Genomic DNA, 27,528 nt, shown 5'->3' on the forward strand with positions numbered 1-27,528 from the left:
GACGTCAGGCGGCGGGGGAGGCTCGGCAGCATGGCGTCTGTGGCGCTGAGCGAGGCGGAGAAGGTGTACATTGTGCATGGCGTTCAGGTAGCGGCAGCGGGCGGTACCGGCGCCGGCCTCCGGGTTCCCCTGGCCCTGCGGGTCGATGCCGGGCCTCGGCTCGCCCGGAAAGACTGCGGCAGGTTGGGTTTACCTTTGATTAGATCGCTGTGCGGCCGGCATGTGCAGCTCTAAAGCCGCCAGTGCCGGCGTCTTTGGGACCGGGCGGCGAGCATCCGTTTAGGACTGTGTGCGTACTTGGATCTTTCCGGGTCTACAAGGTTCCAAGCCCGGGTAGGACCCGGTGGGCAGTCCCTGATTCTGTTAAATCCCCTCTCAGCCTTTGAAGGCTGAGCTGTCTCACTTTTGTTAGGTACATACTCTATCATAGTTTTTATCTCATTGGATTTTTGTGACGTCCTGAAGGTGAGTGTTATGTCTGCTTTACATATAAGGAGCTAAGTTCAGAGAGGTTAAGTCACTTGTCTGAGGTCATAAGGTAAGTGTCTGGTGGTGGTATCGGAAAACTGAGTTTTGACTCTTGGTCGTGAAAGTTGCTCAGTTGTGTCCTGCGACCCCATGGACTATACAGCCGTGGAATTCTCCAGGCCAGAATACTGGCGTGGGTAGCCATCGCTTCTCCAGGGTTGACTCTTGGATGTTGAACCAAAAAACACAACCAAGCCAGAGAGTGGGGGAGGGAAGGAGTTTATTAATCGCGTCAAGTAAGGGGCCTCTGGGAATCTTTTCAAAAGCAGTGTCTGCCAACAGCAAAACCGGAAAACAACCTAAGGGCACATGTATATTCATGAAGGGGCTGGAGTAGAGGAGGAGTTAGCCTGTAATTGGGGCAGAGGTCAGTGGAGTCCAAGCTTTAGTTGATTGGAGGCACCAAGGGGATGGCTTCCCTGGTGGCTCAGCTGATAAATGATCCACCTGCAATGCAGGAGGCCTGGGTTCGATCCCTGGGTTGGGAAGATTCCCTGGAGAAGGGAATGGCGTCAGTATTCTGGCCTGGAGAATTCCTTGGACTGTATAGTCCATGGGGTCATAAAGAGTCAGACACGACTAAGCGACTTTCACTTCACTTCACGAAGGGGAAGAAAGGGGCAATATCATCTTCAGGTTGTGACCACTTTGGGGTCTTATCCTAGAGTTACCATCCTCCAGCTGAGTGGGCACTTGAGTTCTTGTGGAACAACTCAAAGATTTGTATCAGACTGTTAAGTATATCCATTGAAGAAAAACTAGGGCTCCGTTTTATCTGAGAACTGTTGTTTCTTCATTGCTTTTCCATTTTTTCCTGCATTCTGTAGTTCCCTCAAGATCATTAATTACCAAGATATGTTCAAGGGCGGGCATTGTGGCCAGGCGTAGATCACAAAAAGGCTGAGGACTAAAGTGGCTTCCCTTGTGTCCAGAAAGCCATGCCTGGTTCCCTGTTTACAGGACCCCCTACCTTCTCTTTTTACAGTAGACCTGGGATATAAATCCAGATCTTTCTGATTGTAAAGCCCAACTCAAGTCTTGTGCCATTTTCCCTTTTTAAAAATAGGCACCCAAAGGCAAAGGCCAGGGAGAATCCCCACTGCTTCTGCTTCTCTTTCCTTCCTCTGTCCTCTGAAAGCACGTTGGCGAAACAAGAACAGGGTGGGCAAGTTCTGAACCCCTACCATTTTTCTAGGCCTTAAATAGTATATGGACATATATTACTATTACTTTTTTAGGTAGTTTTCCCACGTTGGTTCTAAGCTTCTTTAGAACCCTAGTTAGCATTTTTTGGTACAGCTTTTGTTTTACTTACTTGTATCTAACTGATTTTATTTTTTAAAGATTGTATTTATTTGGCTAGGCCGGGTCTCAGTTGAGGGATCTTTAGTCTTTGTTGCAGCATGTGAGATCTTTAGTTGAGACCTGTGGGATTTTAGTTCCCTGACCAGGGATCCAACCCAGGCCCCCTGCATTGGGAGCACAGAGTCTTAACCACTGGACCACAAGGGAAGTCCCAAGCTGGTTCTTATAATCAGGAATAGGGGGGCAGATTTCAGAATTTCCAGAATTAGCGTTTAATCTTCTTTCCAGGTGTGCTTAACTGGCTAAATGTGTGCTTTCTTCCTCCCTGGAAAGACATTGCTAACCTCTGTCTTAGCCCAGTAATTCTGAAACCTTGAAGCACCTTTTTCTCACAAAATACAGCTTCCTGGGCTTTACCTGGACCTTCTGGATCAGAATCCTTGAGGCCGGGGCTGGAGCCTGGGACTGGGTATTTTCATAAACGTTGGGAGATTTTGATGCAGTCACTAGACATTGGACCTTGGGCCAGCCACCGGCTGGGTCCAGCCTGCCTGGAGTCTGCTGCAGAAATCTATGCCCCTCTGCCTGAGGAGGTTGTAGCAAGGGGGGACCCCTTTCAGGGCCAGCGAGTAGGCTGTTGGCTAACACTTGGAAATGAATTGTCCAAGGAGAGACACATGCTGGCAAAGCAAGAGACTTTATTGGGAAGGGGCACCCAGGTGGAGAGCAGCAGGGTGAGTGGGCCGGGGAGAACTGCTCTCCTGTGCAGCTCGCAGGCTCGGGCTTCACGGTGTTGAAGTTCGTTTCTGGGCTGCCTCTGGCCAGTCATCCTGACGCAGCATCCTTCCTGGTGGCGCACACATCACTCAGCCAGGATGGATTCCAGTGAGGAGGATTCTGGGAGGTTAGCAGTATATATGAACTGGTGTCCTCTCTTTCCTTTTGACTTTTCTCAGATTCTTCGGTTAGCAGTAACTTGTTCGTTCTGCATTCCTTACCAGGATGGCCTGTTGTAAGATAACATATCTCCTGCAAATGGTTATTATAGGAACCTTAATGGTCTGGCCAGGGCAGGTGGTTCCCCTCGCAAGGTCCATGGCCTCCAGCTTCTGTTTAAATGAGGACCTGGAGTGGAGCGAGCAGGGCTCCTCCCGACTCCGTCACTCCCAGTAAGAGTGTAGTAAGCTAGCTCCGCCTGTGTAAAATGAGAACACGGCCGTCTGGGGGACAGAGCAGGACTGTGAGGAATGACGAGAAAAGAGAACACGGACCACCTGGCGTGTGGTCAGCCCTGAAGAGAAGTCGGCTCCCAGTTGAGATTTTCCTGTCAGAAGTGTGGCTTCATCCAGAACCATCCGTACTATATCCGCAGCTTCCGCAGTGACCCCATGAGGGGTTCAGCCTGTGGCTGTTGAGATTGAAGCTCTTTTTATTTGGAGAGATTGTTTGAGTCGGGTTGCAAAGAGTTGGACACAACTGAGTGACCTGAACTGAGAGATTGTCAGATTGTTGAGTGTAGGAAGTCCCTAGGCAGCTCCTGGACACTGCCTGTCCGGGGCCCCCGTGTGGATCGCGTGTCTGTGTGACTCTGCCTGCCTTCACTGTCTCTGGTGACACCCCTACCTCTCTCTGCTCATGTCTCCCTTCTCCACAGCCACTTGCTGTCCGGCTGCCCACCCCTGGGTACACGCCATCCTCCCATCTTTACTTCTGTGAGGCCTCTCCAAGCCTCCCTCCACATCATGACATGTCAGCTCCTCTTTAACTCTCTTTCCCTGCCAAGTATTTCCCAGATCAGAGATCAGTTTCTAAGGAGAGAATCAGTTTCAGGCCCCAGAGAGCTAGCCACTCTCTGGCCTGCGTGCCTTTGGGTCAGCTGTGTGCCTTTGCAGCTTTGCAAGGCGAACAGCATCCCATCCTAAAGGAATGCGGGCCCACCCAGCAGGCTTGGAGAGTGGAACGAGGACAGCATCTGGTTTGCCTGCTGGGTCTTGGGCCTGGGCCTGCAGAGCCGGGCTCCTTCTAAAGTGGGGTGGCTTCCTAGTAAGGGAGACCATCTGGTCTCCTGTTCTCCTCCAGTGAGCTCTGCGCTCTGTTCAGTCGCTCAGTCACATCCGACTCTGCAACCCCACGGACTGCAGCACTTCAGGCTTCCCTGTCCTTCACCATCTCCTGGAGTCTGCCCAAGTTCATGTTCATTGACTCAGTGATGCCATCCAACCATCTCATCCTCTGTCGCCCTCTTCTCCTGCCCTCAATCTTTCCCAGCATCAGGGGCTTTTCCAATGAGTTGGTTCTTCACATCAGGTGACCAAAGTACTGGAGCTTTAGCATCAGTCTTTCAAATGAATATTCAGGGTTGATTCCCTTCAGGGTTAACTGGTTTGATCTCCTACACAAAGAGACAGACTCAGAGATGTTGAGGAACTAACCTGCTCAAGGTCCCAAAGCTGGTGTGCAACAGTGGAGTTTTAAATACAGGTTGAAGGTAATCCCGACTCACACCCAGCCAGCGGGGTTGTTGCAATCACAGAGTGAACAACTTGAGTCACCAGGACCCTTCCTAGCATTCAAAAGGCCTTTACCTGGAAAGATGCTCAGTGCCCTGTCCCCTGAGGACAAGGCTCCACTCCCTGGTGTGGTCAGTCACCTCTAGACACTGCTATGGATTTTTTTTTTTTTCTATTGATTTTTAAAATGGAGCTTTTACTTCAAGGCAGCCAGTGTTTAAGTGTTCACACATGGATTGGTTCCTTAGTTTGAGTATTGCAGGTAGATAAAAAATTGTGGTAGGGTGTCAAGTTTTGAGCCAGGCCAAGCAGGTTTGGGCAATTCCTAGAACCTTTTATGAGAAAAAGTGGATTTTGAAAAAGTCATGTGTGCAGTGATTCATGGATTTTGTTTGTTGTTCTCCTTTTGTGTGCTTTTTTTTGACAGAAAAAAACAACAAAAACATGCATCCCTGGAAAGAGAAATTTGTAGCTTTCTTGTTCATCTCTTGTCACCCAAGCCTTCCCAGCTGAGGGAAGAGGACTCAGAGAGTGATTTAAGGGCTGGGAAGACAAGCCCTGGTGGCCCAGTTTTCTGACATCCCTTCAGCCTCTTCCTGGAACACGGGGTTGTCACTGCAAAGGGTTCTGATTAGATCTTTCCAGAGCAAGTGGTAATTTAAAGCATAGTTGGAAGCCCTGCGGCCTCGTGGCCCCCTGCTTTCATAGCCGTTAGCATCCTCACTAGGGCCAAGTGGTCTGCCAGCCAGCTTGTCCTTCCCAGAGGCCTGTGCTGCCTCACCTGCATGATGAAGAGACCCTTTAAATCACTGGAGACTGCAGAGTTGGGGTTAAGAGCTCTGGCATGGAATTCAAGTGCTATTTACTGGCTCTGACCTTGGGCCATTTAGCATCTCTCAACCTGATCCTCTTTTGTAGAATGGAATGAAAAATCTTACATTACAGGGTTATTGTGAAGATTCAACATATTAACATGTATGGGTTTCCTAACACATTATCTGGTAGATAGTAGTTTTTTTCTTGTTGTTTAGTCTCTCAGTTGTGTCTGATTCTTTTGCTACCCCATGAACTGTAGCCTGCCAGGTTCCTCTGTCCATGGATTTTCCAGGCAAGAATACTGGAGTGGGTTGCTGTTTCTTATTCCAGGGGATCGTCCCAATCCAGGGATCGAACTCTTATCTCCTGTGTATCTCCTGCATTGCTGGCAGATTCTTTACAACTGAGCCACCGGAGAAGCCTGGTAGATAGTAAATGCACATTAAACAGTAGCTGCTATTTTAGTTCTTGCAAACAGTGGTAGTTCTTTTAATGTATACATCAGTAGAATTAGAGAAGCACCTTTGAGGTCAAGCAGCGAGTCAATGGCAGGACCAGGCCTGAAGTCCATGACTAAGGCTCCTCGTGATGCTCACACTTGTGCCATACATATAACCTACCAAAGACTCAATGTAAATGTTTCTGAGCCGGGCTTTCACTTTCCATCAGGGTCTACCTTGGGGATGGGCTTCCCAGGTGGCCCTAGTGGTAAAGAACCTGCCTGCAATGCAGGAGACGTAAGAGATAAGAGATGCGGGTTGGGAAGAGAGATAAGATAAGACGTAAGAGATAAGATCCCTGGGTTGGGAAGATCCTCTGGGGGAGGGCATGGCAACCCACTCCAGTATTCTTGCCTGGAGAATTCCATAGACAGAGGAGCCTCGTGGGCTATGGTCTATAGAGTCGCAAAGAGTCGGACACGACTAAAGAGACTTAGCATGCATATATACCTTAGGGATGGAGCAAGCAGAGATGGACCTAGGAAATCTTCATGTGGATGGGGGTGGATGGGGGTAGATGGGGTTGTAAAGAGACACAGTTACATAGTTTTGGATCCTCCAGTAAAGAGAGATCCCTCTACAGAGTTCAGGAAACTCATTCTCCTAGACATGAAATTCTTTTTAAGAACCCGTCTCCCCAGACTCCAGGTAGGGGTCTCCAAGGAGAGGACAGCTGCGAGTGGCAGGGCTGCAAAGGGACTTCAGCCTGACTTAGGATTGTTTATTTTCTCTCCTTTAATAGGAGTTGAAAGAGCGAAAGGGCTGAAACAAAAATGACAGATGGTAGTAGTTGGTACTGTGTGGCGAGAGCAGGCAGTGTTTTCCTTTTCTGTATTTTAATTTCTCAAAATAAAAAAAGTCAGATATGCAGTTAGCCAAGCAGTTTAAAGATAAGTTTCTGATAGTTACACACTTTAGAACAGTGGTTTGCTTTTTTGTTTTGATTTTTTTTTTTTTTTTTGCTTGTTTTTGGTTTCTTTTATGCTTGTTTTTAACATTTTGAGGATTATGAGCCTCTTTGAGAATCTAACGAGGTGATGATTCTTTTTCTGAAAGAAAGGTTTCAGGAAAAAAGTTTACAAGGAATGAGGACAGTCCGTATGAGCTGATGTGTAGTGGTTTCCTGCATAGACATTAGTGTTTAAAAAGAAGCAAAGTGTAAAAGAGTATCTGTAATATGCTATCTTTTGTAAAAGAAAGAAAAAGATAAAAAATACTCATGTAAAGGTTCATTTGTGGAAAGGAAATACAGGAATGATGGACTGGGAGCTAAGGAGATTGGTTCCCTGCCTGGAGCGGGTGGAGGAAGTAGGAAGAGGGGAGCCTGAAACTAGGGATGAGGGGAGAGGGGCATTTGTCTGAGCACACCTCTACTGACAGCTGTGACTCCTAGAGCCTTAGTGATAGACCACCTGGCCCAAAAGTAGATAGGAATTAAAAGTAGCCAGGATGTGGCCGACTCAAAATGGAACATCAGTGGTTACAATTGAACCTGAAAGGGGTGCAAATGAGGAAGAGAGGCACAGGGAGGATGGGGGAAGACAACTGGAAACGGTATTTTGAGTGGGTTATGTAAGATAGAAGGCAGGAGGAGAAGGGAACGACAGAGGATGAGATGGTTGGATGGCATCACCGACTCAATGGACATGAGTTTGAGCAAGCTCGGGGAGATGGTGAAGGACAGGGAAGCCTGGCATGCTGCAGTCCATGGGGTCACAAAGAGTCGGACACAAGTGAGGGACTGAACAAAAACAACATATAAGGCTAAAGACAAAAAGAAATCTACACAAATAGTGCATTAGTAAATTTGTTTCTCATAGGGGTATGGCAGTAACAATTCTGAAACTATGTGTATTCAGAGACTTAACAAATACAGAAATACATGTAGACAATGAGAGCCAGGTTTCTCCCTGTCTGAGAGAAGTTACAGATAAGACAAGGATGAAGGTTGGAACCAACTCTCAGTATGAACACATGTCTCTTTAATCCACATGTGGATAGATAATCCACATAAATAAAGGTATGTGTGTATGTGTGGGATAGTACACACATGTTTTTCTCTGACTCTGTTCTACTGAGAAGATCTAGAAGCAATGATACCCTAGTAGCAATGAATCTACTTAGCACCCAGACCTTGGTTTTTATGTACCATTCTCCCATAAAAGGATCCAGGGCTCCTTAGAAAATGGGCTGATCCTGGGGTTGGGGCAGGGAAAATCCCAGAGACTGGAACTCCTCGTGTTATCAGAAGTGAAGAAGTGCTCCAAAGAGATCTGAGGCATGTTTAGAGAATGCAGGAACCAACCCTTGGGAGCTCCCAGTGATGAAATCTGGAACTCTTGTTGAGCAACAAGATAAATGCTAGGAGTAAACCACAACATAAAATGGTTATCTATGAGTTATACAGATAGAAGTAAATAATTGAGGAAGTAAATAACAGGATAAAGCCAGGTGGTACGTTGATCACCCTGAAACCCGTCCTCTGCAGCAGGCGTCAGCAGACTTTTCCTGTGAAAGGCTGGGTGGTAGTGATGTGGGTCTCTGTCCACCAGTCATGTGCTCTCTGCCCCAGCCCCTCAGCTCTGCCGTTGTGTGCGAGCAGCCACAGGATACCTGCGTGAACAGGCATGGCTGGGTTCCTGTTGAACGGCTTACAGGACGAGCAGCCTGTGGGCCTAACTCTGTTGACCCTGTCCTAGAGAACGCCTGTGTTAGAAGACCCCAGCTGATTGTTTCCAGCCGTTTACAGAGTAGATCTGGTTGGGTCTAGGGGGTAGGGGGGCTACAAGCTGAGACAACTGAACTTGTAACTAACAATCCGTGTTTCCTGTGGCTTCAGAATTGCAGATTTGGAAAGAGAAAGCTTTTATTTATTGTGTCTCTTGTTCGGATTTTGTATGTGCCTGTTCCGGATGGTGGCATATGGTTTGGACTTTGCACTTCGGACCTAGATGGGAAGCCGAGCTTTGCTCTCCCTAGCCGCGGGACCTTGGACACAAGTCGCTTAACTTCTCTGAGCCTCCATTTCCTCATATGTAAGACAGTAATGTCATCAGCTCTCAGGACAGGATTTCTGGATGAATCCCTAAAAGGAACTGTTGTCCGTATTTCTCTAGGGGGATGGAGTGAGTCAGTTGAGGAGCCTCTTGGAGGTTTAGGCCCACAGCCTTAGGGTGTTGGTTTTTGCACTCAGGAAGACCTCCGTGTGGACGGCCGCGGCTGTGAAGACTACCGATGTGTCGAAGTGGAGACCGACGTGGTGTCCAACACCAGTGGGTCTGCCAGGGTCAAGCTGGTGAGTGCTGAGCCCATGGTTTGCACTGATGCTGATGTTGAGGAATGGGTCGGCTCTCGGGATCCAGCCTCTCTGGACTTTCAGGGTGCATTTTGTTCCAGGGGAAACATAAGACTTACAGCCAATTCTGGGAGGGGTTCATGTTGTAAATCTGAAGGACCTCTCTCCTTCTCCAAGGGCCCCTTTTCAAGTCCCAGCACTGATCCTAAGAGAGTCCCCCGGAGGTGTGTGTCTGGGAGATGAGGGCGTGGTTGGGTGAGGACCCTTCTTGCTTGTGTCCACAGGGTCACACCGACATCTTGGTGGGCGTGAAAGCAGAAATGGGGACGCCGAAGCTGGAGAAACCAAATGAGGGTTACTTGGAGTTCTTCGTTGACTGGTCAGTACTCTGCACATGGTTTTAAAGAAAAGCGATTTAAGAGAAGATTCAGAAAATGAACCTCTGGTTTCCTGCTGAGCCCACTTTTATTTTGTATTTAATCATCCTTGATCTGGCCAGCAGGTATGTGCCGAGTTCTCTGGTGTGCCAGGCCCCAGGAAATACAGGACGAGGCCTGGGCTTAGGGCCTGCCTTTGTCCTGATCAGCCAAGCGGGGCCTCATTTTCCCTGTCTGAAAAAGGAGGGCACCTGCCAGGCCGTCCAGCACACGGTAGTATAAGAGTCATAGGAAATGATGGGTGCGACTGAGCTTTGAAAAATAATCCTGTATAGCTGACGAGAATCATTTGCTCTATGAGGCCCCATCTGTCTTCTGGCTCTAGCTTTGCAGAAAACTTTTTATGACTCGCTTGGCAGAGCGAGGACGAGGACTAGCCAAGCATCTCGCAGGCTGAGGGGGTGGCAGCCGGGCAAGCCGCGTGGGCACAGGGAAGAGCAAAGACTCTGCACCCTCGCCATCCGGCCAACCAGCCTTGTCGCCACCTTCCCCAGCCAGCTGTGTGACCTCGGGCTGGTTACCCAGCCCCTCTGTGCCCAAATCTCGTTATCTAAAGGATGGAGGTGATGATACCGGGGTGATGATGAGGAAGTTAAATAATGCAAATAGAGTGAGCACACAGTCATTACACGTTCCATGGGCTTTCCAAAGTGTTCTTTCTCTCCACCTCCCCTCTGAAGGCTTGGGGCTTTTCACCAGGTTGCCGGCCCAGTCTCATCTTCTATCTGAACTTCCTCTTCCAGCTAGCAGGGGTGACAGCGAACCTTGAAATGGATGAGGCTCTCTATTGGTTCATGCTAGGTGCAGATATGTAATATTGATACTTTACTGGTGAAGGGGCAAGACCGCCCCCACAGTCGGAGATTTCCTGAACGGACTCGGAGGACTTAGCATAGAGCATATAGTTGTACTCAGAGCTGTGATTGTTACAGAAACACAGCGACACGTGTGTAATGATTTTGCCTAAGGAAACCCATTAGAGACTCAACACCCAAGATTTTGACTGGTGACGCAGGTACCGTCTGCTTTACACACACTGAAGTTGCAGACTCCCAGAAGGAAAGCAGGTGTCTAGCATACACCATACATTATCTGCACGGCCTCGGCACAGTTTACCGCTGACTGGGTCCTCTCTTGAGAGCTGAGTGCCCAGGTGCGAGCCAAGGGCCAGCCTCCCAAGCATGCCCTTCTAAAGGTAGCAGCCTTGCGCCTGTGATGTCAGCCCTTTCCTGCAGAGATGCTGACCCACCCTTGCACCGCGAGTTGCAGCCTTGCGGTCTTCACTTCTGAACACAGATGTTGGTCCTCACAAAACTCCAGTAAGAGAGATGACACAAGGGGTTCCCGGAGGGTGAGTGACTTTCCTGGGTTCACACAGCTAGTCCTGCCAGCTCAGGTCTATCCCGCTTTGAGCCTTTGCTCTTTCTATTTCATACAGCCTGCGGCAGCCAGCCTTAGCAGGGTATCCTGCATAGAGTTTCCAGAATGTGTCTGTGTTCATTTTTTTGGCTAGTTTTCCTTCCAGCGCGTTGCTGCCCCCAGTCCTGGTCCCCTGGAGCAATCTCCCCTCGGTTCTGCCCAGCTGCTCTCAGCTTTCCGGGTCGTGCAGTGGAACCGGCCCATCTTTTAAGTTGCTGTACATGGTGGTGACCTTGTTCAGGCCTTCAGCTTATCCTTTCCTTGGCTCATGGAGGAAGAAAAAAATACCACGTGTTAGGGGCTGTCGTCTGCTCTCCTTTTTTTCCTCTCGTTATCTCCCGCCTCATTCATCTCAGGCCGATCAAAGGTGGTCAGTGTGGCCACACCAGAGAGAGTGATGCACTCACGCTTGCTGCAGGGGCCACGTTTCACTGTGGCTCCGAGTCTGAACATGGCTCGAGATTGGCCTACTTCTCATGTCCCTTTCCAGTCCTGGCTGGAGAGGGTGGCTCTAAGGTGGGTGGAGCCTGTGAGTGGCCTCTTCCCCAGATCCAGCTTCTAGAAGTAAGCCCCTCTCTCCTGACTGAGAGTGGCTGCCTGCTGCTCTCTTTCTTCTCCTTTGTAAGTCTCAAGAGAACCTCAGCAGGCTTAGAAACCCCACTTTCCAGGGAAGTTCTCCTAAATCTGTTTCTCAAGGGGCACCCTGTGATCAGCCAGAGGATGGAATCACCATGAGATTCATAAAACCCCATTTCCTGCAAACAAGAGGTCACCAAGCACCTCCGGCTGCCACCTTTATCAGAAGGTTATTTGCATCTTCAAAGAGCAACTCATAGTTGTGTAAACAAACCCCTTCACTTTGACGAAGCGAATAGGAATGGCTTCTGGGCACCTGTGGCTGTGCCCAGGCTTCAGGGTGCTGCCCCCAACCCCACCTGGGCCCCAGGCGTGGGGCCTCTGCCGGAGACCTCAAGGCACACACCCATCCACAGGCTGAAACAGAGTTGTTACCCAGTGGGAGGAAAGTAATTGGGTGGTGGTAGGACCCCCTCCTGCCTGGCTGAGCCCAGCTTGACTTAACTACTGGCCAGCAACCTTCATATTTTTAATTGTTTCAATTCCCAGTGGTAGAGAGGTCACAGAAACCTATTTGCTTTTCTTCTAATTGCTTCTACTTCTTTTCATCTGCTTGGAGTCAAATACGGAGCCTGGGGTAGACACCTTCCCCTGCCCCAGTGATTTTCCCTGGGTCTCAGAGTGATGCCCTTAGGGAAGGGTGCCTGGGACATGGGCCTGAGCCCTGTACCAGGGGAGGAGGAGAGCACTGGGGTTCCTGGGCTCTGCTGCAGAGATGCGTGGCAGCACCTTTAACTGGGGGTGAGCTCGGACCTTCTGGCTCCCGCCTCTGTGTCTTTGGCCTGTTAGTTGTAGCCTGAGAACAGGCTGTGTTATCAGAAGGTAAAACTTTGGGAAAAGGTGATTTCCATCTGAAGGCCAGAAGGTGAGAATTGAGTGAGCTTGGCGTGTCACTCGTTACCACCAGTGGCCATCCATCAGGTCACTTCTCGGCTCCTTGGCCACCATGCTGATGGGCTTAGGGACTGTGTTTGGTCTCAGAGAGGCCTCCGGTTTTAGCTGGGGCGGTTGGGGAGAGCACATATCATTCACGGACATTTCACTGTGTCCTGCACTTTTCACTTGTCTGGAATCTTAACTGTTTTCAAGTGTGATCATGTGTTTTCTTGACTCACGCTGAACCTGGATTGGTTGCAAGCCCTGAATTGGTGGGTGGAGCCACTCGATCTCTCTTCCTTACCTACTTCATGCTGCTTTAAGTGGGCACCGTTCTCAGCTGAAGGCTCGAGGGTGGGGGCAAAGCAGAGAGGTAACCTGCAGGAGTCATCTGAGGCTCGCTGGGCTCTGAAAGTCTGCAGAGCTGACGAGGTAACTCTCCCAGGAACTTCAAATGGGGCTTAAGATGAAACACTCAGAATGTGCCACTGTTCCCATACCCTTCTATTGGGGCACTTCAGCTGGCTTGGAAATGAGCAGGGTGCCCCCAGAGGAGTCAGGGGAACTGGGGCCTGCCTGGGGGCTGGCGGACTAGAGGGTGAGACCCGGCGTCATCCCTGGCCCACCTGGCTGTGAGGCTTCACGGCTCTGCAGGCCAGGCCGATTGCTAGGGGAACAACAATGGGCCAGTGTCTCAGGTCTGCTCCGGGCAGACATGGCCTTGATCTCAGCCTAATCCAGTCAGAGCAGAGATACGCCACGCAGGAGGAGCAGGGTGGAGGTGATGAGTCAGGAGGCCAGAGAACTGGGAGTGGCAGCCTTCCCAGGATTTTTCTGTTTATCCAGCTCCATAATCGATTTCCCAGCAGCCCTGGAAGAGGGGCTGGGTCATACTTTATGAAGAATCTGAATCGGTTTCAGTAACTGTAATTATCGAAAGCACTTGTTTTATATAAAAAATCCCCAAGTGTATGTTCCTCAACTGGAGAATATACAGTGATACCTGTGAACAGGGGGCTAAGATTACCAGCCTGCATTCTTTCTCTCTCTCTCTCTAAACTTGGTACTAAATAGAGAAGCTTTTTTATTTAGGATTCGCTTGGTTTGCATTCACTGACTCCAACATTTGCAGTCTTAGTAGTAAGTCCCATGACCAGAGCACCCATTCATTACCTTGAAACATAAGACATAAGACAGGCCCAAGAGCGCTCACCTGACTGATGCTAGGCTACAAGCCAAGCGTGCTGAATGACACATTCTGGGAGAGCCCGGGAGCTTTCCATGGTCTCATGGGCTTCTAAATCCTCCTTTCTCTGGCTGCCAGCTATGCAGAAAGGGTTAACCTGTGTGTGTATGTGTGTGTGTGTGTGTGTGTGTGTGTGTGTTTTTAAGGGTGGGGAGGGAGAAATCATTTAAAATGGGAAAATTTTCCACTTTAAATCAGCCCAATGTAAAAAAAAAAAAACCGTGGGGTATGGTTTTGTTGGTAGATTAATTTAGCCATCTGGCTTGGGGAGTTCCTAAACCGTCCCTTTGGGCTGTCAAAGAGCTAATGAATCCATCCCCAGTCATGAGTCACAGCCAGGAGGACTCAGCCTACTGTACTGAGGGAAGGATACGCATTTTAAGCATAAGGACCTCTGCTGGGTTTGCCCACCCAGAGCTCTGCACAGATGCACTTTTAAACACTTAAAGGTGGGACTCAAGATTGATGGCTTAGGGTTTACATTAGAAACAGGTTGTCTTTTGCTGGCTCTGCAAAATAATGAACTTGGTCTCTAGTTGACTTGATAATTTTACCATCAATGAGTTCCTTTTCATGGCTCGGTGCCCGAGTCTGGCCGAGGCCGGGAAGGAACAGTGAGGTTGCTATGGCAGTGATGAAGTTTCTTTTAGGGATTTTTAAATGAGGGGTTTCTCCTGGCTTGTAGTGGTCAGGGAAGACTATATGATGAGAGACGCAATGTTATTACACAACGCTACACTCTGATTGTTTTAGGATTCATCTTACATCTGTATTAGAATGGACCAGACAGAAGGGACACTGAAACCTGTGAGGTGAGGTTTGGTTCAGCACACACAGGTGGGGTGGGCACAGCCTTGAGCCTTCACAGAGGTTTTGCTTGGCCTGGAATCCCCCTGCTCGTCTGTGGTCAGACCAGCTTGTCTCATCTTCAGGTTCGAGACTCCCTACAACCCTCAGCACTGACTGACATCCTCCGCAACCCTCCCTGACCGCTCCTGTGGGCCTGTTCCATGTGACTCCCTCCTGCGTCCCTGGAACTGCAGACTTGGCTCTGCACCTGTCCCACTAGGTCGCCAGTGCCTAGGCCAGGGCCTGGGACCTTCCGGGAGGACGAGCAGGTGGACAGATGGACAGGGACCAAAGAGACCCTGTGGTTTTGTAGAGACCCTACTGAGACAACTGATTTCTTATCTTTCTGGGCCTTAAATTCATTACAATAAAATAATCACTGGAGTGTTTACATATCCCACAAATGTACCAAGGGTTTGTTTTTGTTACGGCAAAACTGTCAAAAATTTCCTGTTAAAACACTGAGTAGTGCTTGGGGGTGGGCACGTGCCGATGGTTGCTCCTTCTTTGTTGAGGTAGTTTGGCATAAAATTCAAGAGGCTAAGAAGGAAAAAGCATTTCTCTTGAAAAATAACAAAGTAAAAGCAATAACCAAAGTGAAGAGATATTTAAGTCAGCAAACAGTTTTTAGTTTCCTGCTTTTCAGTACCATGATAATCTAAAGTTTATGACAGAACTCTGACATACTATTATATATGTATCTTTTTTAAAAACAGTTTTAATTGGAGGATAATTGCTATGCAATATTGTGTTAGGTTCTGCCATACGTCAACATGAATCAGATACATGTGTGTGTATATATCCTAAATAACCCCAGGAAAGTTATTGTGTCTACACTGTCATTCTGTCTAGGGTCTCATCGTCTAGGGTTGGTGTGTATACTGTCACCCCTCCGTAGACCAGACTCATTCTCTCGGCCTCCTACTTCCTTGGCCTGCCAGAGAAGAGTCTAGTAAACGTTCAGGATATAAGAGTTCAATACTGCTGGCGGTGGTTCATTTCACCAGTCTGCTTGTTTCTCTTTGGATAAAGATGGCTTCTGTGAGAAGTCAGTGGGCCCTCCCACCACACACAGACACACAGCCAGGGTGCAGTCCTGGCCCGGTTCACGGTCTGTGTCTGGCGGCTGGAAAGGGAGCAGATGCAGCCCTCCCACAGTGGCCTTGCTCCCAGCGCTGGTCTTCCAGCGTCCCCCAGGGAACCTGGAACAAAGCCTGCCCCTCCACTCTGCATTCAACAAGACTCACCCCTTTCCTGTCTCCCTCCTGTGTAGTTCCGCCAGTGCTACCCCTGAGTTTGAAGGTCGCGGAGGCGATGACCTTGGCACGGAGATTGCTAACACCCTGTACCGGATATTTAACAATAAGAGCAGCGTCGACCTCGAGTCCCTGTGCATCAGCCCCCGGGAGCACTGCTGGGCTCTCTACGTGGACGTGCTGGTAGGTCTCCGTCGCTGCCCCGGCCACGCCCCACGCCCGGGGGGACCCGTGGGCCTGCTCTCCTCGCTGTGCCTTTTCCGTCTTCAGCTGGATGCCTTCAGTTCCTAGGGTGAGAGCACTTGGGGAAACACTGGTCTCCTGTAGCGGTTTCTAAGTTACATACAACATACGTGCGTAGGGCACGGGTGATGCCACCTGGCAGTAATCTGCCAGCAGCTGCACCACAGTGGTACCAAATTATCCACGGAGGTTGTTGGGGAAGAAGGAAACAAGAGGTGCCCTCTAGATGGTGCCAGACAGAGTTGATCGGCAGAGTTGCGACAAGGAAGATGATGAGCGTTCACCTGCATCTTCGTGTAACCCTTACTGGTGTTCTGCCAGTGGACACTTGCCTTCCCCATTTATAAGTGAGGGCACTGAGACACAGAGAAGTCAAGTGACTCTGCCAGGAGACCTCAGCTTGTGAGCAGTGATCCTGGGCTCCACAGCCAGGGCTGTTTAATGCCAGAGCCAACTCGTGACCTCACCTCATCCTCCCTTGGAAACACTGTAGCCCCCCTACCCTGACCCCCTTGTTTTCCCGTGCGGACCCGAGGCCCTGCCTCCTCCCTTCTCCGGAGTCTGGGCCTGCAGGAGTCTCTCTGGCTGGCCCTCCCTTCCCTTCCTGGTGCTTCCCTCCAGGTACTTGTCTGCCCAGGTTTGGGCACGTGGCAGTGATTCCTCTTACAGTTATACTTCATCTTGCCAGTTTCTTGCTCACATACAGGCTCTTGTTAGGTCTCTTTCCCTTTAATCTTATGAACCTTGAGATGAGTGACTACATCTTCCACTTCACATTGAGGGCAGAGGGCGAAGCCAGGGACCAAACAAGTCCTTTCATGCGTATGAAGATAAAGCCGATCTTGTGGACTGATAGTGAGCTTCATTACTGGGAACAGCCCGGCTATCTAATTGTCGGCCCTGCTTGAAACAGGGCAGGGCTTTCTGGAAACTTTTAAATTAGTTTGATCGTAGATGGGGCAGAGCTAGCCAAAAGAGCAGTGCTTAACAGTCCAGCAGGTTTAGGTCTGTTCTGAATGCTGACGCTTTTGGGTAGAAGTAATGAAATTACAAGTTCATTTGCTTTTCCTCATCTCCAGTAACCAGGCTGTGTTTGGAGTTTGGTTCCTGCTAAGCAGGTAGTTTTCCAGGTGCTGGCTTTGAGGAGGGCGGGAACCGGTAGCCTCCAGTCACTGCCAAGAGGCAGGCCTCACAACCGCCCAGGGAGGCGCCACCCCACACGCTTGTGGTTTGTTAGGAGGCTGGCCCGGCGAGGGGGCCTCATGCACTTTTGATTCGGGCAGGAAGCCTATGCTCTCGTTGCAGCCTCTTGCAAAACTGGTGAACATCAAAGGGACACTGTCTCACCTTAGAACCAATAGGCTTCTCCCATGAGCAGGGATGCATGGTGACCAGGAGCAGCTCAGGGTCATTGTGTCCCGGTCACCCGAAGGCCTTTTGCATCGGGATTTCTGCTCCAAAGGGGTTGTCAGCAAGGAAGATGGAGAAGCTGCAGATGCACTGGACAGTCTGTGAGGAGAGCAAAGGGAAGATGAAAGAGCAAATTAGTATTTATTTTAAAACACTTAGCTGACGCCTCCTGTGTGCCAGACACACTTCGAAGGGCTTTACAAAGACTCAGATGTTGAACACCTCTGGGAGATAGAGTGGCTTTCACCCTTCTTGAAGCCTGGGGAAGTGAGGTCCAGACTGGGGAAGTCAGCAGTCACCCAGCAAAGGCAGGAATCGAAGCACACTGGCCAGCACCAGCGTCTAGCCATGCAGCAGTCTCTACGTGAACCAGGGTGCTGGGGAGCTAGTCCAGCTGCTCGACAGACATGCTGCAGTTAGCAAGCCAGCTGGTGATACAGACTGGGAGATCATATTCTAATAAGCAGTAATTATACGAGGTGGTAGGAGAGACGCTTGGAGTCTACTGGAGGCTTGCCCAGAAAGCTTAAAGGTGGGAATTAAGAGTCTGTGCTGGGCGTGGACGCAGTGCATGAGACATGCCAGGTGTGACTGTTGATTCTGAGTTTGGAAGGCCCGGGTTTCGAGCCTGCCTGTCTTCCATAAATAATCGCCAGGCTCCTCCTTTCTGGCAGCACTTCTGCTAGGCTCTGAAGAGAAAGGAATAAACAGAGCTGACAGCGTCCAGCCTCAGGAGTCAGTAGTTCAGATGAAGAGGAGACAGACTCTAAATAAACACACACGGAAATACACAGCTTTTCTTTTTTCCACGTGACTTCCTCTCCTCTCTTCCCGTTGGCTTTATTCCATAACCTCAGGCCAAGGCTTCTTGAGAATAAGGAAGAAGGGTGTGTTGCTCTCCACTTAATAATGGACTCCAACCCACCCTGGACAGGAGCAGTCGAGTACGGTCAACACTTTTGCTCACAGATGAAAACGTGTGAAAGATCTTAGTTATTGCAACGCTTAACAGAGACCATGGAGTGAGAGGTGTTTGAGCGTCAGGTTTACATCGGCTGTTACATGCAGTAGTGACTGCGGTCGTCAGCGTGACCCTGGTGGTGGCGGCAGCATCAGTGGCCACCATTCTGTACTTGTCTGGAGGCTGGGTATATGAGAGCAGAGATGAGAGGGATGCTTGCCGAGTGCATCTGAGAGTTAACCTGGGGCAAAACGCCGGTGAGCAGTTTTTCCTTCAGCGCAGGCCCGACTGCCTGAGGAGCTAGCTGCTGCACACAGTCTGGGGCCTCTGAGCGGTGGTACCACAGCCAGGAGAGCAAGGCAGGACTTGCAGTTAGCGTGAAGACCCCCGTGCGGGGCGGTGAGCAGCAGAGCCACCCTGCTCTCTGGTCTGTGTAAACACTTGGGCCGTATTTGTCAGGAACCAGCGTGCTTTCATTGGGTGATACTTAAGGTGAGAAATGATGCTCACTGTTTCTCCCCCTCACTCCGTCTCCCTTAGCTGCTGGAATGTGGTGGGAATTTGTTCGATGCCATCTCCATAGCTGTGAAGGCTGCACTCTTCAACACAAGGTAAGCCTTCCTGGAGACAGCGCCGTGGGCCTGTGGAGGCCCTCTTGGGCCCCTTGTGGTGGACTGCAGAGGGCGCTACGGCCGAAGCGCGTCGGCGAGGATAACGGGGGGTTTCCCCATTGACAGTGGTGGTATTTAGTTTTAAGCTTCAGAAAACAGATTTCATAAGTTAAAACTAGATATATTTCTGTATTTATTTTTTGGATTATTATTTTCACAAGTAACCATGTACCATGTAGGAAAATGTTCGAAAACCACAGAACAGCAGAATGAGTTGAAACCAGTGACCCTGCCAGTTGTCCAAATACTGTTACCAGATAAAGCTCCACGGGGACGAGGGTTTTGCCTGCTTTGTCCTCTGCTCTCTGGGCTTCCCTGGTGGCTCAGTGGTAAAGAACCTGCCTGCCAATGCAGGAGACGTAGGTTCGATCCCTGGGTTGGGAAGATCCCCTGGAGAAGGAAATGGCAACGCACTCCAGTATTCTTGCCTGAGAAATCCCATGGACAGAGGAGCCTGGTGGGCTGACAATCCATGGGGTCCCAAAGAGTCAGACATGACTTAGCCACTGAACAACAATAGCAACAGACATAAATATCCCCAAATGGACATTATGATTATTTTCAAGTGCTCACATTATGGGTGAATAAAAAGCTATGGAAGCAGTGTGATGAATCCTGTGGTGAATTTAGACCACTTGCACAGTTTAAAATACAACAAACAAAATCAAAGTTTAATAAATGTAGGTCAGACATTGCAGGGTGGAAGCTCTGTTGAGAACGAAAGCTGTAGAGTCCCCTTCCCTTTGCTGGGCCATTAGACTCCTGGCTAGCACTAGCCAAGGGCAGGCCTGGCCTTTGTGGCCACTGTGAGGGCTCACATCCCAGATGCTATCCGCAGCAGCCTGGCCTTGGGCTCTGTTGGAGAAGAAAGGAAGTTGCCATCTGTTGTGCCTCAAGCCTCAGAAGTCACTCCCCGTCTTGCCAGCTGGTTGCCGTGGGCACCAAGGCAGAAAGGGAGAGGAGAACCAGATGCGGCTGTTGGGCAAACTGTACATCAGAACGGTGAACCCAGCTGCCCAGGCTGGGGAAGATACCCGTCAGGGGCGCAGTGTCAAGGCCCCTTCCCAGAGCACGGCCACCGGGCGGGCAGCAAGGCGTGCAGGCTCTGCAAGGCACTCGGTCCCCCTGGTGTGTGGAGAGGACGCTATAGTCAGGGCCTTCGAGAAGGGTGGTGGCCATTCTCGAGAGCATCCTCTAGCCCTTCTGGTGAACCACATTACGGCCAGAGGATTGGGAAGGCGTGTGTGTGTGTGTGTGTGTGTGTGTGTGTACATTATGGCCAGAGGATTGGGAAGACGTGTGTGTGTGTGTGTGTGTGTGTGCGTATACATTATGGCCAGAGGATTGGGAAGGGGTGTGTGTGTGTGTATACATTATGGCCAGAGGATTGGGAAGGCGTGTGTGTGTGTGTGTGTGTGTACATTATGGCCAGAGGATTGGGAAGGGGGCATGTGTGTGTGTGTGTGTGTGTGTGTATACATTATGGCCAGAGGATTGGGAAGGCGTGTGTGTGTGTGTGTGTGTATACATTATGGCCAGAGGATTGGGAAGGCATGTGTGTGTGTGTGTATACATTATGGCCAGAGGATTGGGAAGGCGTGTGTGTGTGTGTATACATTATGGCCAGAGTATTGGGAAGGCGTGTGTGTGTGTGTGTGTGTGTGTGTGTATACATTATGGCCAGAGGATTGGGAAGGCGTGTGTGTGTGTGTGTGTGTGATGGGAAGGGGTGTGTGTGTATGTATGTGTGCTTATTTTTTACCATATCGGAATTCAGACTGTTCACCTGACACTCCTCAGTACTTCCACCCTGGGGGCCCCTGACATGGAGACTTCATGCAGGGCAGACCACAGCAGGCCTCCTTGGCTCAGGACTCCAGCAGGACGTTCTCTGGCTGAAACTCCTCTGCCCTGGACGTTGGCGTGTGTAGGGACAGGCAGCAGGACTGAAGCAGAGGGGGCTTTTGTCAGAGGCACCGGGAAGAGCACTGACACTGCTTCCGTAACAGTAGCTGGATGGACCACCTCTTCCTTCCTGGCTCCACCCCGCACTGGAATGAACGGCTTTATGGCCTCACCATATTTCTAGCACCCAGCTCAGGAAACAAGAACAGCGCCAGCCCCCGGGAAGCCCTCCCACCCTGTACCCTGTGCAGTCACTGTGCACCCCGAGGATAGCCACAGTCCTAACACAGTAGGTTGGTTTGTGCTTGGCACACATGGGCTCCCGCAGTGTTTTCTCCCTGATGTTTGCCCCATTCACCGGGCATTGTTTTGAGACATCTGTATTGTGGCTTGTGGTCAGAGTCCTCGTCTTTGCTGTACGGCGTTCCACTGCCAGTGAATGTGCCACACCTGATTCTTCTGCCGATGAGCATCTGAGGAGTTGCCAGTTTGAGCTATTGCACACAGTGTTAGCAGATACTGTGAAACGGTTTTCCAAAGTGCTTTTACCAAATGATACTTTTTTTGTCTTTTTAATATTAGCCATTCTGGTAGGTGTGTCTTGGTATCACATTGTAGTTTTATTTTGCACTTTCCTGATGAATATTTTAAGTTGAGCACATTTCTTTGTGTCTATTGGCTATGTGAATAGCCTCTTCAACAGGTTCCTGTTGAAGTCTTTCACCCATTTCTCTGTTGGGTCGTCTGTCTTTTCTGTTCAGTAGGAATTCTTTATGTAATGTGTCAGTTTATACACACACACTCACACAGAGAAATAATTTGTTTTCTCTATTCTGGATTATCTTTTAGTTTCCAAAGAATGCCTTTTGACAAGCAGAAGTTCATCATCTTGATCTTTATTATATTATACACACGCACGGAGGCATGCCTTGTTTCGCTACACGTGACTTTACTGTGCTTAGCAGATACAGCGTTTTCTACAAAGTGAAGGTCTGTGACAGCGCTGCATTGAGCATGTCCCTCAGTGCCATTTTTCCAACAGCATTTTCTCACTTCATGTCTCTGCATCACGTTTTGATAATTCTTGCAGTGTTCAGACTTTTTCCTTATTTATATATTTGTCACAGTAATTTTTGATGTTACTATTGCAAGAAGGTTACAACTCACAGAAGGGGCTCACATGATGTTTAGCATTTTTTAAGAACAGTGTTTTTCACAGCGGGCTCAAATCCGGTGCTCTGTGACAAGTGAGCGGGATGGGGTGGGAATGGGAGGCAGAACGGAGGCTCAAGAGGGAGGGGACATACATGTACCTGTGGCTGATTCATGTTGATACATGGCAGAAACCAACACAGTATTGTAAAGCAGTTATCCTCCAATTAAAAAATAAATGTTTTTTTTTTAAAGAGTCTTTTAAAATTAAGGTATGTGCACTTTTTTTTTTTCTATTGGTATAATGCTTATATCAAGCGTATAGACTACACTACAGTGTAAGCATGACTGTATATGCACTGGGAAATGGACAAATTCATGTGACTTGCTTTATTGCAGTGTCTGAAACCAGACCTTCAGTATCTCCAAGATATGTGTGTGTGTGTGTGTGTGTGTGTGTGTATTCAGTTATAATTGAATCTGTTATTTTTTTTCCTTTACGAGTATTTTGTATCCTGTGTAATAATCTTTGTCTACTCTAAGGTCATGAAGATTTTCTTAGTTAAAAGCTTTATTGTTTCACCTTTTACCTTTACATCTGTGGTCCATTTAGTATGGATTTTTGTGTTTGGTTAGAGGGATCAGGGCTCATTTTGGGATATCTGGTTGACCAAGAATTGTTTTAAATTTCATTAAAAAATTTTGTTGTTGTTGAGGTATAATTCATGTGTAATGTTATTAGTTTCAGGTGTACAATATAGTGATTCAGTATTTTTATATATACTCCATTTAAAGTTATTGTAAAATATTGACTATATTCTCTGTGCTGTACAATGTATCCTTGTAGCTTATTTGGTTCATTCCCAGTATTTAGTTTGTGCCTCTCAATCCCCTCCCCCCTCTAGCCCCTCTCCACTTGCCTCTGCCCAGCATCACTTTTCAAAGACCTCCTTTCCTCACTGCATCCATGTCACCTGTACCCTTTTGGCAGGGCTGAGGGGGAACTCGGGCACAGCATGACTTCATCTTCTGAGGCACAGGGATTCCAACTCAAGAAAAAGATGTTACCATGCTTCCTTTCAGTAAGTGGTAATTTTAATTCTGCTTCTAGGATACCAAGAGTTCGTGTTCTGGAAGACGAAGAAGGGTCAAAGGACATTGAACTATCGGATGACCCCTACGACTGCATCCAGCTAAACGTGGAGAATGTCCCCTGCATCGTCACCCTGTGCAAAGTATGAGCTATATCTCATGGTTTTTTCTTCCCTGTCAGATCTCCTCCAACCCTGGCCCATTAAGGTTACCTAGTAGGTTGAGAAGTTATGGTTTACAACCCATACGGAAGTACCTTTAACCTAAATCCACAAATTTTGTTATATTAGAGACCACTACCATAAACAGCTTTTTCTTTTTAACTGAAAGATACAGCTCTGGTCTCAGGAGCACATGAGTGGGTTCATAGTAACAGTAGCCAGAGTTTGCGTAGCTCCTTCTGTCTACCAGGCATTTCACCAAAAAACCTTGAATGCGTATTTCCTTTAATTCTATCAACTCCGGTGTCTGGGCTGCTTGAATAGTAAAAAGGTGGTTGAAAGGTGGACACTGTCCCCTCTGTGGGCCCTAATGAGCACATCTATGAAATGAGGGCTGGAGCGGGGCCTGGGTGTCTTACATCAAGTGTGGGGCACCAAGGCCTGTGGAGTGGAGCAGCTGGCTGATGCTCATGCGTGACTGGCACCACCCGGACTGTGCAAAGAGGCCTGTTCTGACTGAGACTGTCATGATTCCACTCAGGATCCACTGGATGCAAATCAGACTGCCAGGCCAGGTTTAATTCCACCAGGATTGCTACATGGTCCTGGTCTGTGGTGAAGTGTTGGGACGACCAGAGCCACCTGCCCTTGACTCATTCTTGAGCACGTCCATAAGAGAGAGCATGGGCCCTCTGCGTTCATCTCTGTCATCAGCGAAACATCCAGGGGACCTCTGCTGGAGACCCCTGGAGAGCCCCTGACTTGGAGGGTCTCTGAGTTTTAATTCTGACCACTTCTGCCCCCGCCCCACCGCGTTTCTGTTTCATGCTTCTGTTACACTGCTTACACGGTGGCCTTTCAACAGCACAGCAGACAGTACTCAAATGCTTTTCTTATGAGAGGAATCTAACATAAGCCCTGAGTGGGTGATGTAGGTGTTCCCTCCGCGCGGCCCTAGAAGTGGGGTCCGGGGTGTGCGTTGCCCACGCGTGCGCACTACTGCCTTCATCTTGCAGATTGGCTGTCGGCACGTGGTGGACGCTACCCTTCAGGAGGAGGCCTGCTCCTTGGCCAGTCTGCTGGTGTCCGTGACCAGCAAGGGAGTCGCGACGTGCATGAGGAAGGTGGGGAAGGGCAGCCTGGACCCAGAGAGCATCTTCGAGATGCTGGAGGTGAGCGTGGTTCTGAGGTGGGCGCTGCGACCGGGCTGGGAGCGCTTGCTGCCTCCTCCCCCTTGGGCACACTGGAAATTCTCCCCATTTTCTCCTCTTCACCCCAGTTTTGGGGGTTGTGGGACAGCTGGTATAAGGCAGATGTCACTGAGCTAACTGAGACGGTGGTGGGTGGGGGCTTGGGACCAGGAGGTAACGACCTGCCCAAAAGAGTTCCTTATCCTCTCCTTCTCTGACCCCCGTTCTGCGTTTCTGAATAAGAACATTGGACTGATAATGTTAAGAGGCACTTGTAACTCCCAAGTCCCAGGGTTTGGTGATTGGATGAGGGAACTGAATTCCTGGCCAGCTGCTTCCTGTCTGTTGAGGAGAGTGGGCAGAGGTGGAGCTGGGGATACAGGATGATGGTCCCCCCCATTCTGCATGGGCCTGGAAGCGTGTAAATGGAGACGAAGCAGGATGGTGGGAAAGCCCCCCCCCAGCCTCTGGGCGGGTCGCCCCCCTCAGTCTCCTCCGGCCTGGCAGCACCACTCGGGCGCTTTCCAGCTGCTCCTGAGCTGACCAGTTGACACTTCTGTCCCCTTCACTCCTGCTGCTCCTGATAACCACAGACACTCAGGTGATTATGTGTCTGCCGCCCCCAACCGCTGGAACGTCTTCCCTGCAAGTCCAGGTCCAGACCTCTCTCGTCCTGGTGTCTCGTTGGTCTCCTTTCCTGTTCTCTCCGGCCTTCATTCATATGAATGATCAGTTTCCCGAGTCAGTGTCCCTCTTCCCTGCAAGTCCAGGTCCAGACCTCTCTCGTCCTGGTGTCTCGTTGGTCTCCTTTCCTGTCCTCTCCGGCCTTCATTCATATGAATGATCAGTTTCCCGAGTCAGTGTCCCCTACGTGGACATTGTTTCCTTTTTTTAATGTTGCGATAAAAATCTTCCCAAAGCCACTTTGGACCTTAATCCTGACTTTGCATTTCATAGAACTGATCCCTTCCCAGTCTTGAGACTAAGCTCTTCTCTTAACACTCGCGGTCTCATCCCTTGTTACAGTCAGGGGTCGGGGAAAAGGCACACAGCCCTGGGGAGACTCCACCGACGACTAGGAGGACTGGGCGGGGTCAGGGCCTGGGTGTCTTTCTCCCTCATGTTGTCGCGAATGGAACCAGTGGCACAAGTGAACTAGAGCTGGTGTGAGAACGTCGGAGGCTTGAAGAGGAAGCTTGTAGTTGGTTCATAATATTCTTGAAATGATTCATGAGACCCAAAACAGTTGCATAAAGAAAGATTTTTGTTATATAGTTGGGATTTTTTTTGTCAAGGCCCCCTTCTGTCTGCTGTGTAAGGGGCTAATTAGGAAACCTGTGGGGTTGTATGACCTCTTGACATGTCTTGATTCCAACAATTTGTGCTTTTAGCATCTCTGCATGGCAGTAACATCAAAGACTCTATTCAGATATCGACTTTGGTCCTATCTGAGCAGGTTGACTTTGGTCCTATCTGAGCAGGTCTCCTTTGGTGGCAGGCAAATTAGACACTGCTTGTTAAAAAGGGTTCCCAGCACCATCTGTTCCTTCATCAGATAGATTCTGGATTCCCTGTGGTCTCCCCATGCCTTCTCTCTGCAACGCAGTGGCTGTAACCAAGTTCTGACCGGCTTGACTGTTCTGCTGCTTCTAGTGGCAGGAGCTAAGGACTGAGGCAGCTTTTGTTCCTTTCTGCTTGCTGCTTGGGGGTTGCCTTCTCCTTTATCTTTTTCCCCCTTCTCAGACTAGAGGCTTGCCCAGAATGTTAACTACAATGTGGTTTTGGGGTTTGGAGGGTGGTTTTTTTTTTTGGCGGCACCTGGTCTTAGTTGCAGCATGCAGAATCCTTAGTGGTGGCATGTGGTATCTGTAGTTCCCTGTCCAGGGATCGAACTCAAGCCCCCTGCATTGGAAGTGTGGAGTCTCAGCCCCTGGACCACCAGGGAACTCCCTGGGGTTTTTATATTGAATAAAAGTCCCGTAAGGCCAATGGAATATGTGCAGCTTTGGAATGGCTGGTTGGCAGGGACGCTTCTCTCGGTCAGAATATGTGTGCCTCACGGGTGGGCATGTGCCCTCTTCTGTCTGCCCTTCTCCGTCCTGCAGACCGGCAAGCGTGTGGGCAAGGTGCTGCATGCCTCCCTGCAGAGTATTCTACACAAGGAGGAGAGCCTGGGGCCCAAGAGACAGAAAGTCGGATTCCTGGGCTGATCTGCACAACAGCCTCCAACTGCCGAATGTCTGTCTGTCTCCTTTTCCTTGGAAGCTGAAGTTTGTATACATTGTTTTCTTAACTGCTATGAATTTAAGGCAACATTTGTACATGTAAAATTAAAGTCTATTTTCTGGTCTCGTGTGGGGCATGGCTTGACTTCTTCAGCTGTATGCCAGGATGCCATTCGTGGCTCCGTGGCGAGTCTGACCCTCATCTAGGGAATGACAGCTAGGTGCAGAGACCTGCTCCAGTGGAGAACTCTGGTCACAGGCCTCCCCAGGGAGACTTGCCTCTTTCTGCAGGAGATCAGAACAGCAGACACACACACTAAAGTAAGACCTAGCATAAAAGTAGTTCAAAGGAAATGCTTATGATATGTATATTGTCAATTTTCTCCCCTTTAGAGCTTTCAAGATAAGACACACACACAACAATATAAATGCACCTCGTGCATTTGGGGGCTTCCTGGTTGAGGAGATGGAGAAGGCATTTTGCCCTGGGTACCGACCCAGGGCTTCTGCCTGGCTGGTGAGCCTTCCCGAGTTTTGGGGAAGCCCAGTTCTTGCATCTTGCCCTCCAAGAGATCCCAGCCAAGCTCCCCTAGAGTCTGGTTCTTAGCCAGCCTTTCTTATCACTCTTGTTTGGAAATTGCTTCATGTTTTATAACCACTCCCTGGTGTTTTATAAGATTTCCATGTTTTATCAGTATTAAGAAGGCTGCTTTAGAGATGTTGTCATTTGATTACTCAGCCTGCCTTCATACTCTGGGGACAGAAGGGAGGCCATTCTCCACGGCATCAGAACATGCTTTCTATGAGCCTGTGTTCTACTCACAGGGCAGCGTGTTGGAATTAGG

General features: G+C 49.4%; 1 protein-coding gene and 1 long non-coding RNA gene across 2 annotated transcripts in view; one reads left to right on the forward strand and one right to left on the reverse strand.

The window, feature by feature from the left end:
- EXOSC7 (exosome component 7) lies at window positions 1-26,807 on the forward strand. The gene is made up of 8 exons (XM_020872639.2): window positions 1-87; window positions 8,853-8,954; window positions 9,239-9,333; window positions 15,691-15,856; window positions 18,828-18,898; window positions 23,127-23,250; window positions 24,285-24,440; window positions 26,564-26,807. The coding sequence occupies exons 1-8, from the start codon at window positions 31-33 to the stop codon at window positions 26,666-26,668; spliced, it is 876 nt and encodes a 291-aa protein (XP_020728298.2). The 5' UTR covers window positions 1-30; the 3' UTR covers window positions 26,669-26,807.
- LOC110124197 (uncharacterized) overlaps window positions 14,854-27,528 on the reverse strand; it is a 34,722-nt gene continuing 22,047 nt past the window's right edge. Inside the window, exon 3 of the long non-coding RNA XR_002309696.2 lies at window positions 14,854-17,425. This is a non-coding gene — a long non-coding RNA (uncharacterized lncRNA). The remainder of the gene's footprint in view (window positions 17,426-27,528) is intronic.

This window comes from Odocoileus virginianus, unplaced genomic scaffold (genome assembly GCF_023699985.2).
Source record: "Odocoileus virginianus isolate 20LAN1187 ecotype Illinois unplaced genomic scaffold, Ovbor_1.2 Unplaced_Contig_2, whole genome shotgun sequence".
In the NCBI taxonomy this organism is placed as follows: domain Eukaryota; kingdom Metazoa; phylum Chordata; class Mammalia; order Artiodactyla; family Cervidae; genus Odocoileus; species Odocoileus virginianus.

Bases quoted from the DNA above. Each gene is read 5' to 3' on its own strand.
- EXOSC7 (XM_020872639.2), top strand. From the start codon at position 31: ATGGCGTCTGTGGCGCTGAGCGAGGCGGAGAAGGTGTACATTGTGCAT. The intron at 8,955-9,238 runs GTGAGTGCTGAG...TTGTGTCCACAG, and splicing joins GGTCTGCCAGGGTCAAGCTG to GGTCACACCGACATCTTGGT. The intron at 24,441-26,563 runs GTGAGCGTGGTT...TCCGTCCTGCAG, and splicing joins GCATCTTCGAGATGCTGGAG to ACCGGCAAGCGTGTGGGCAA.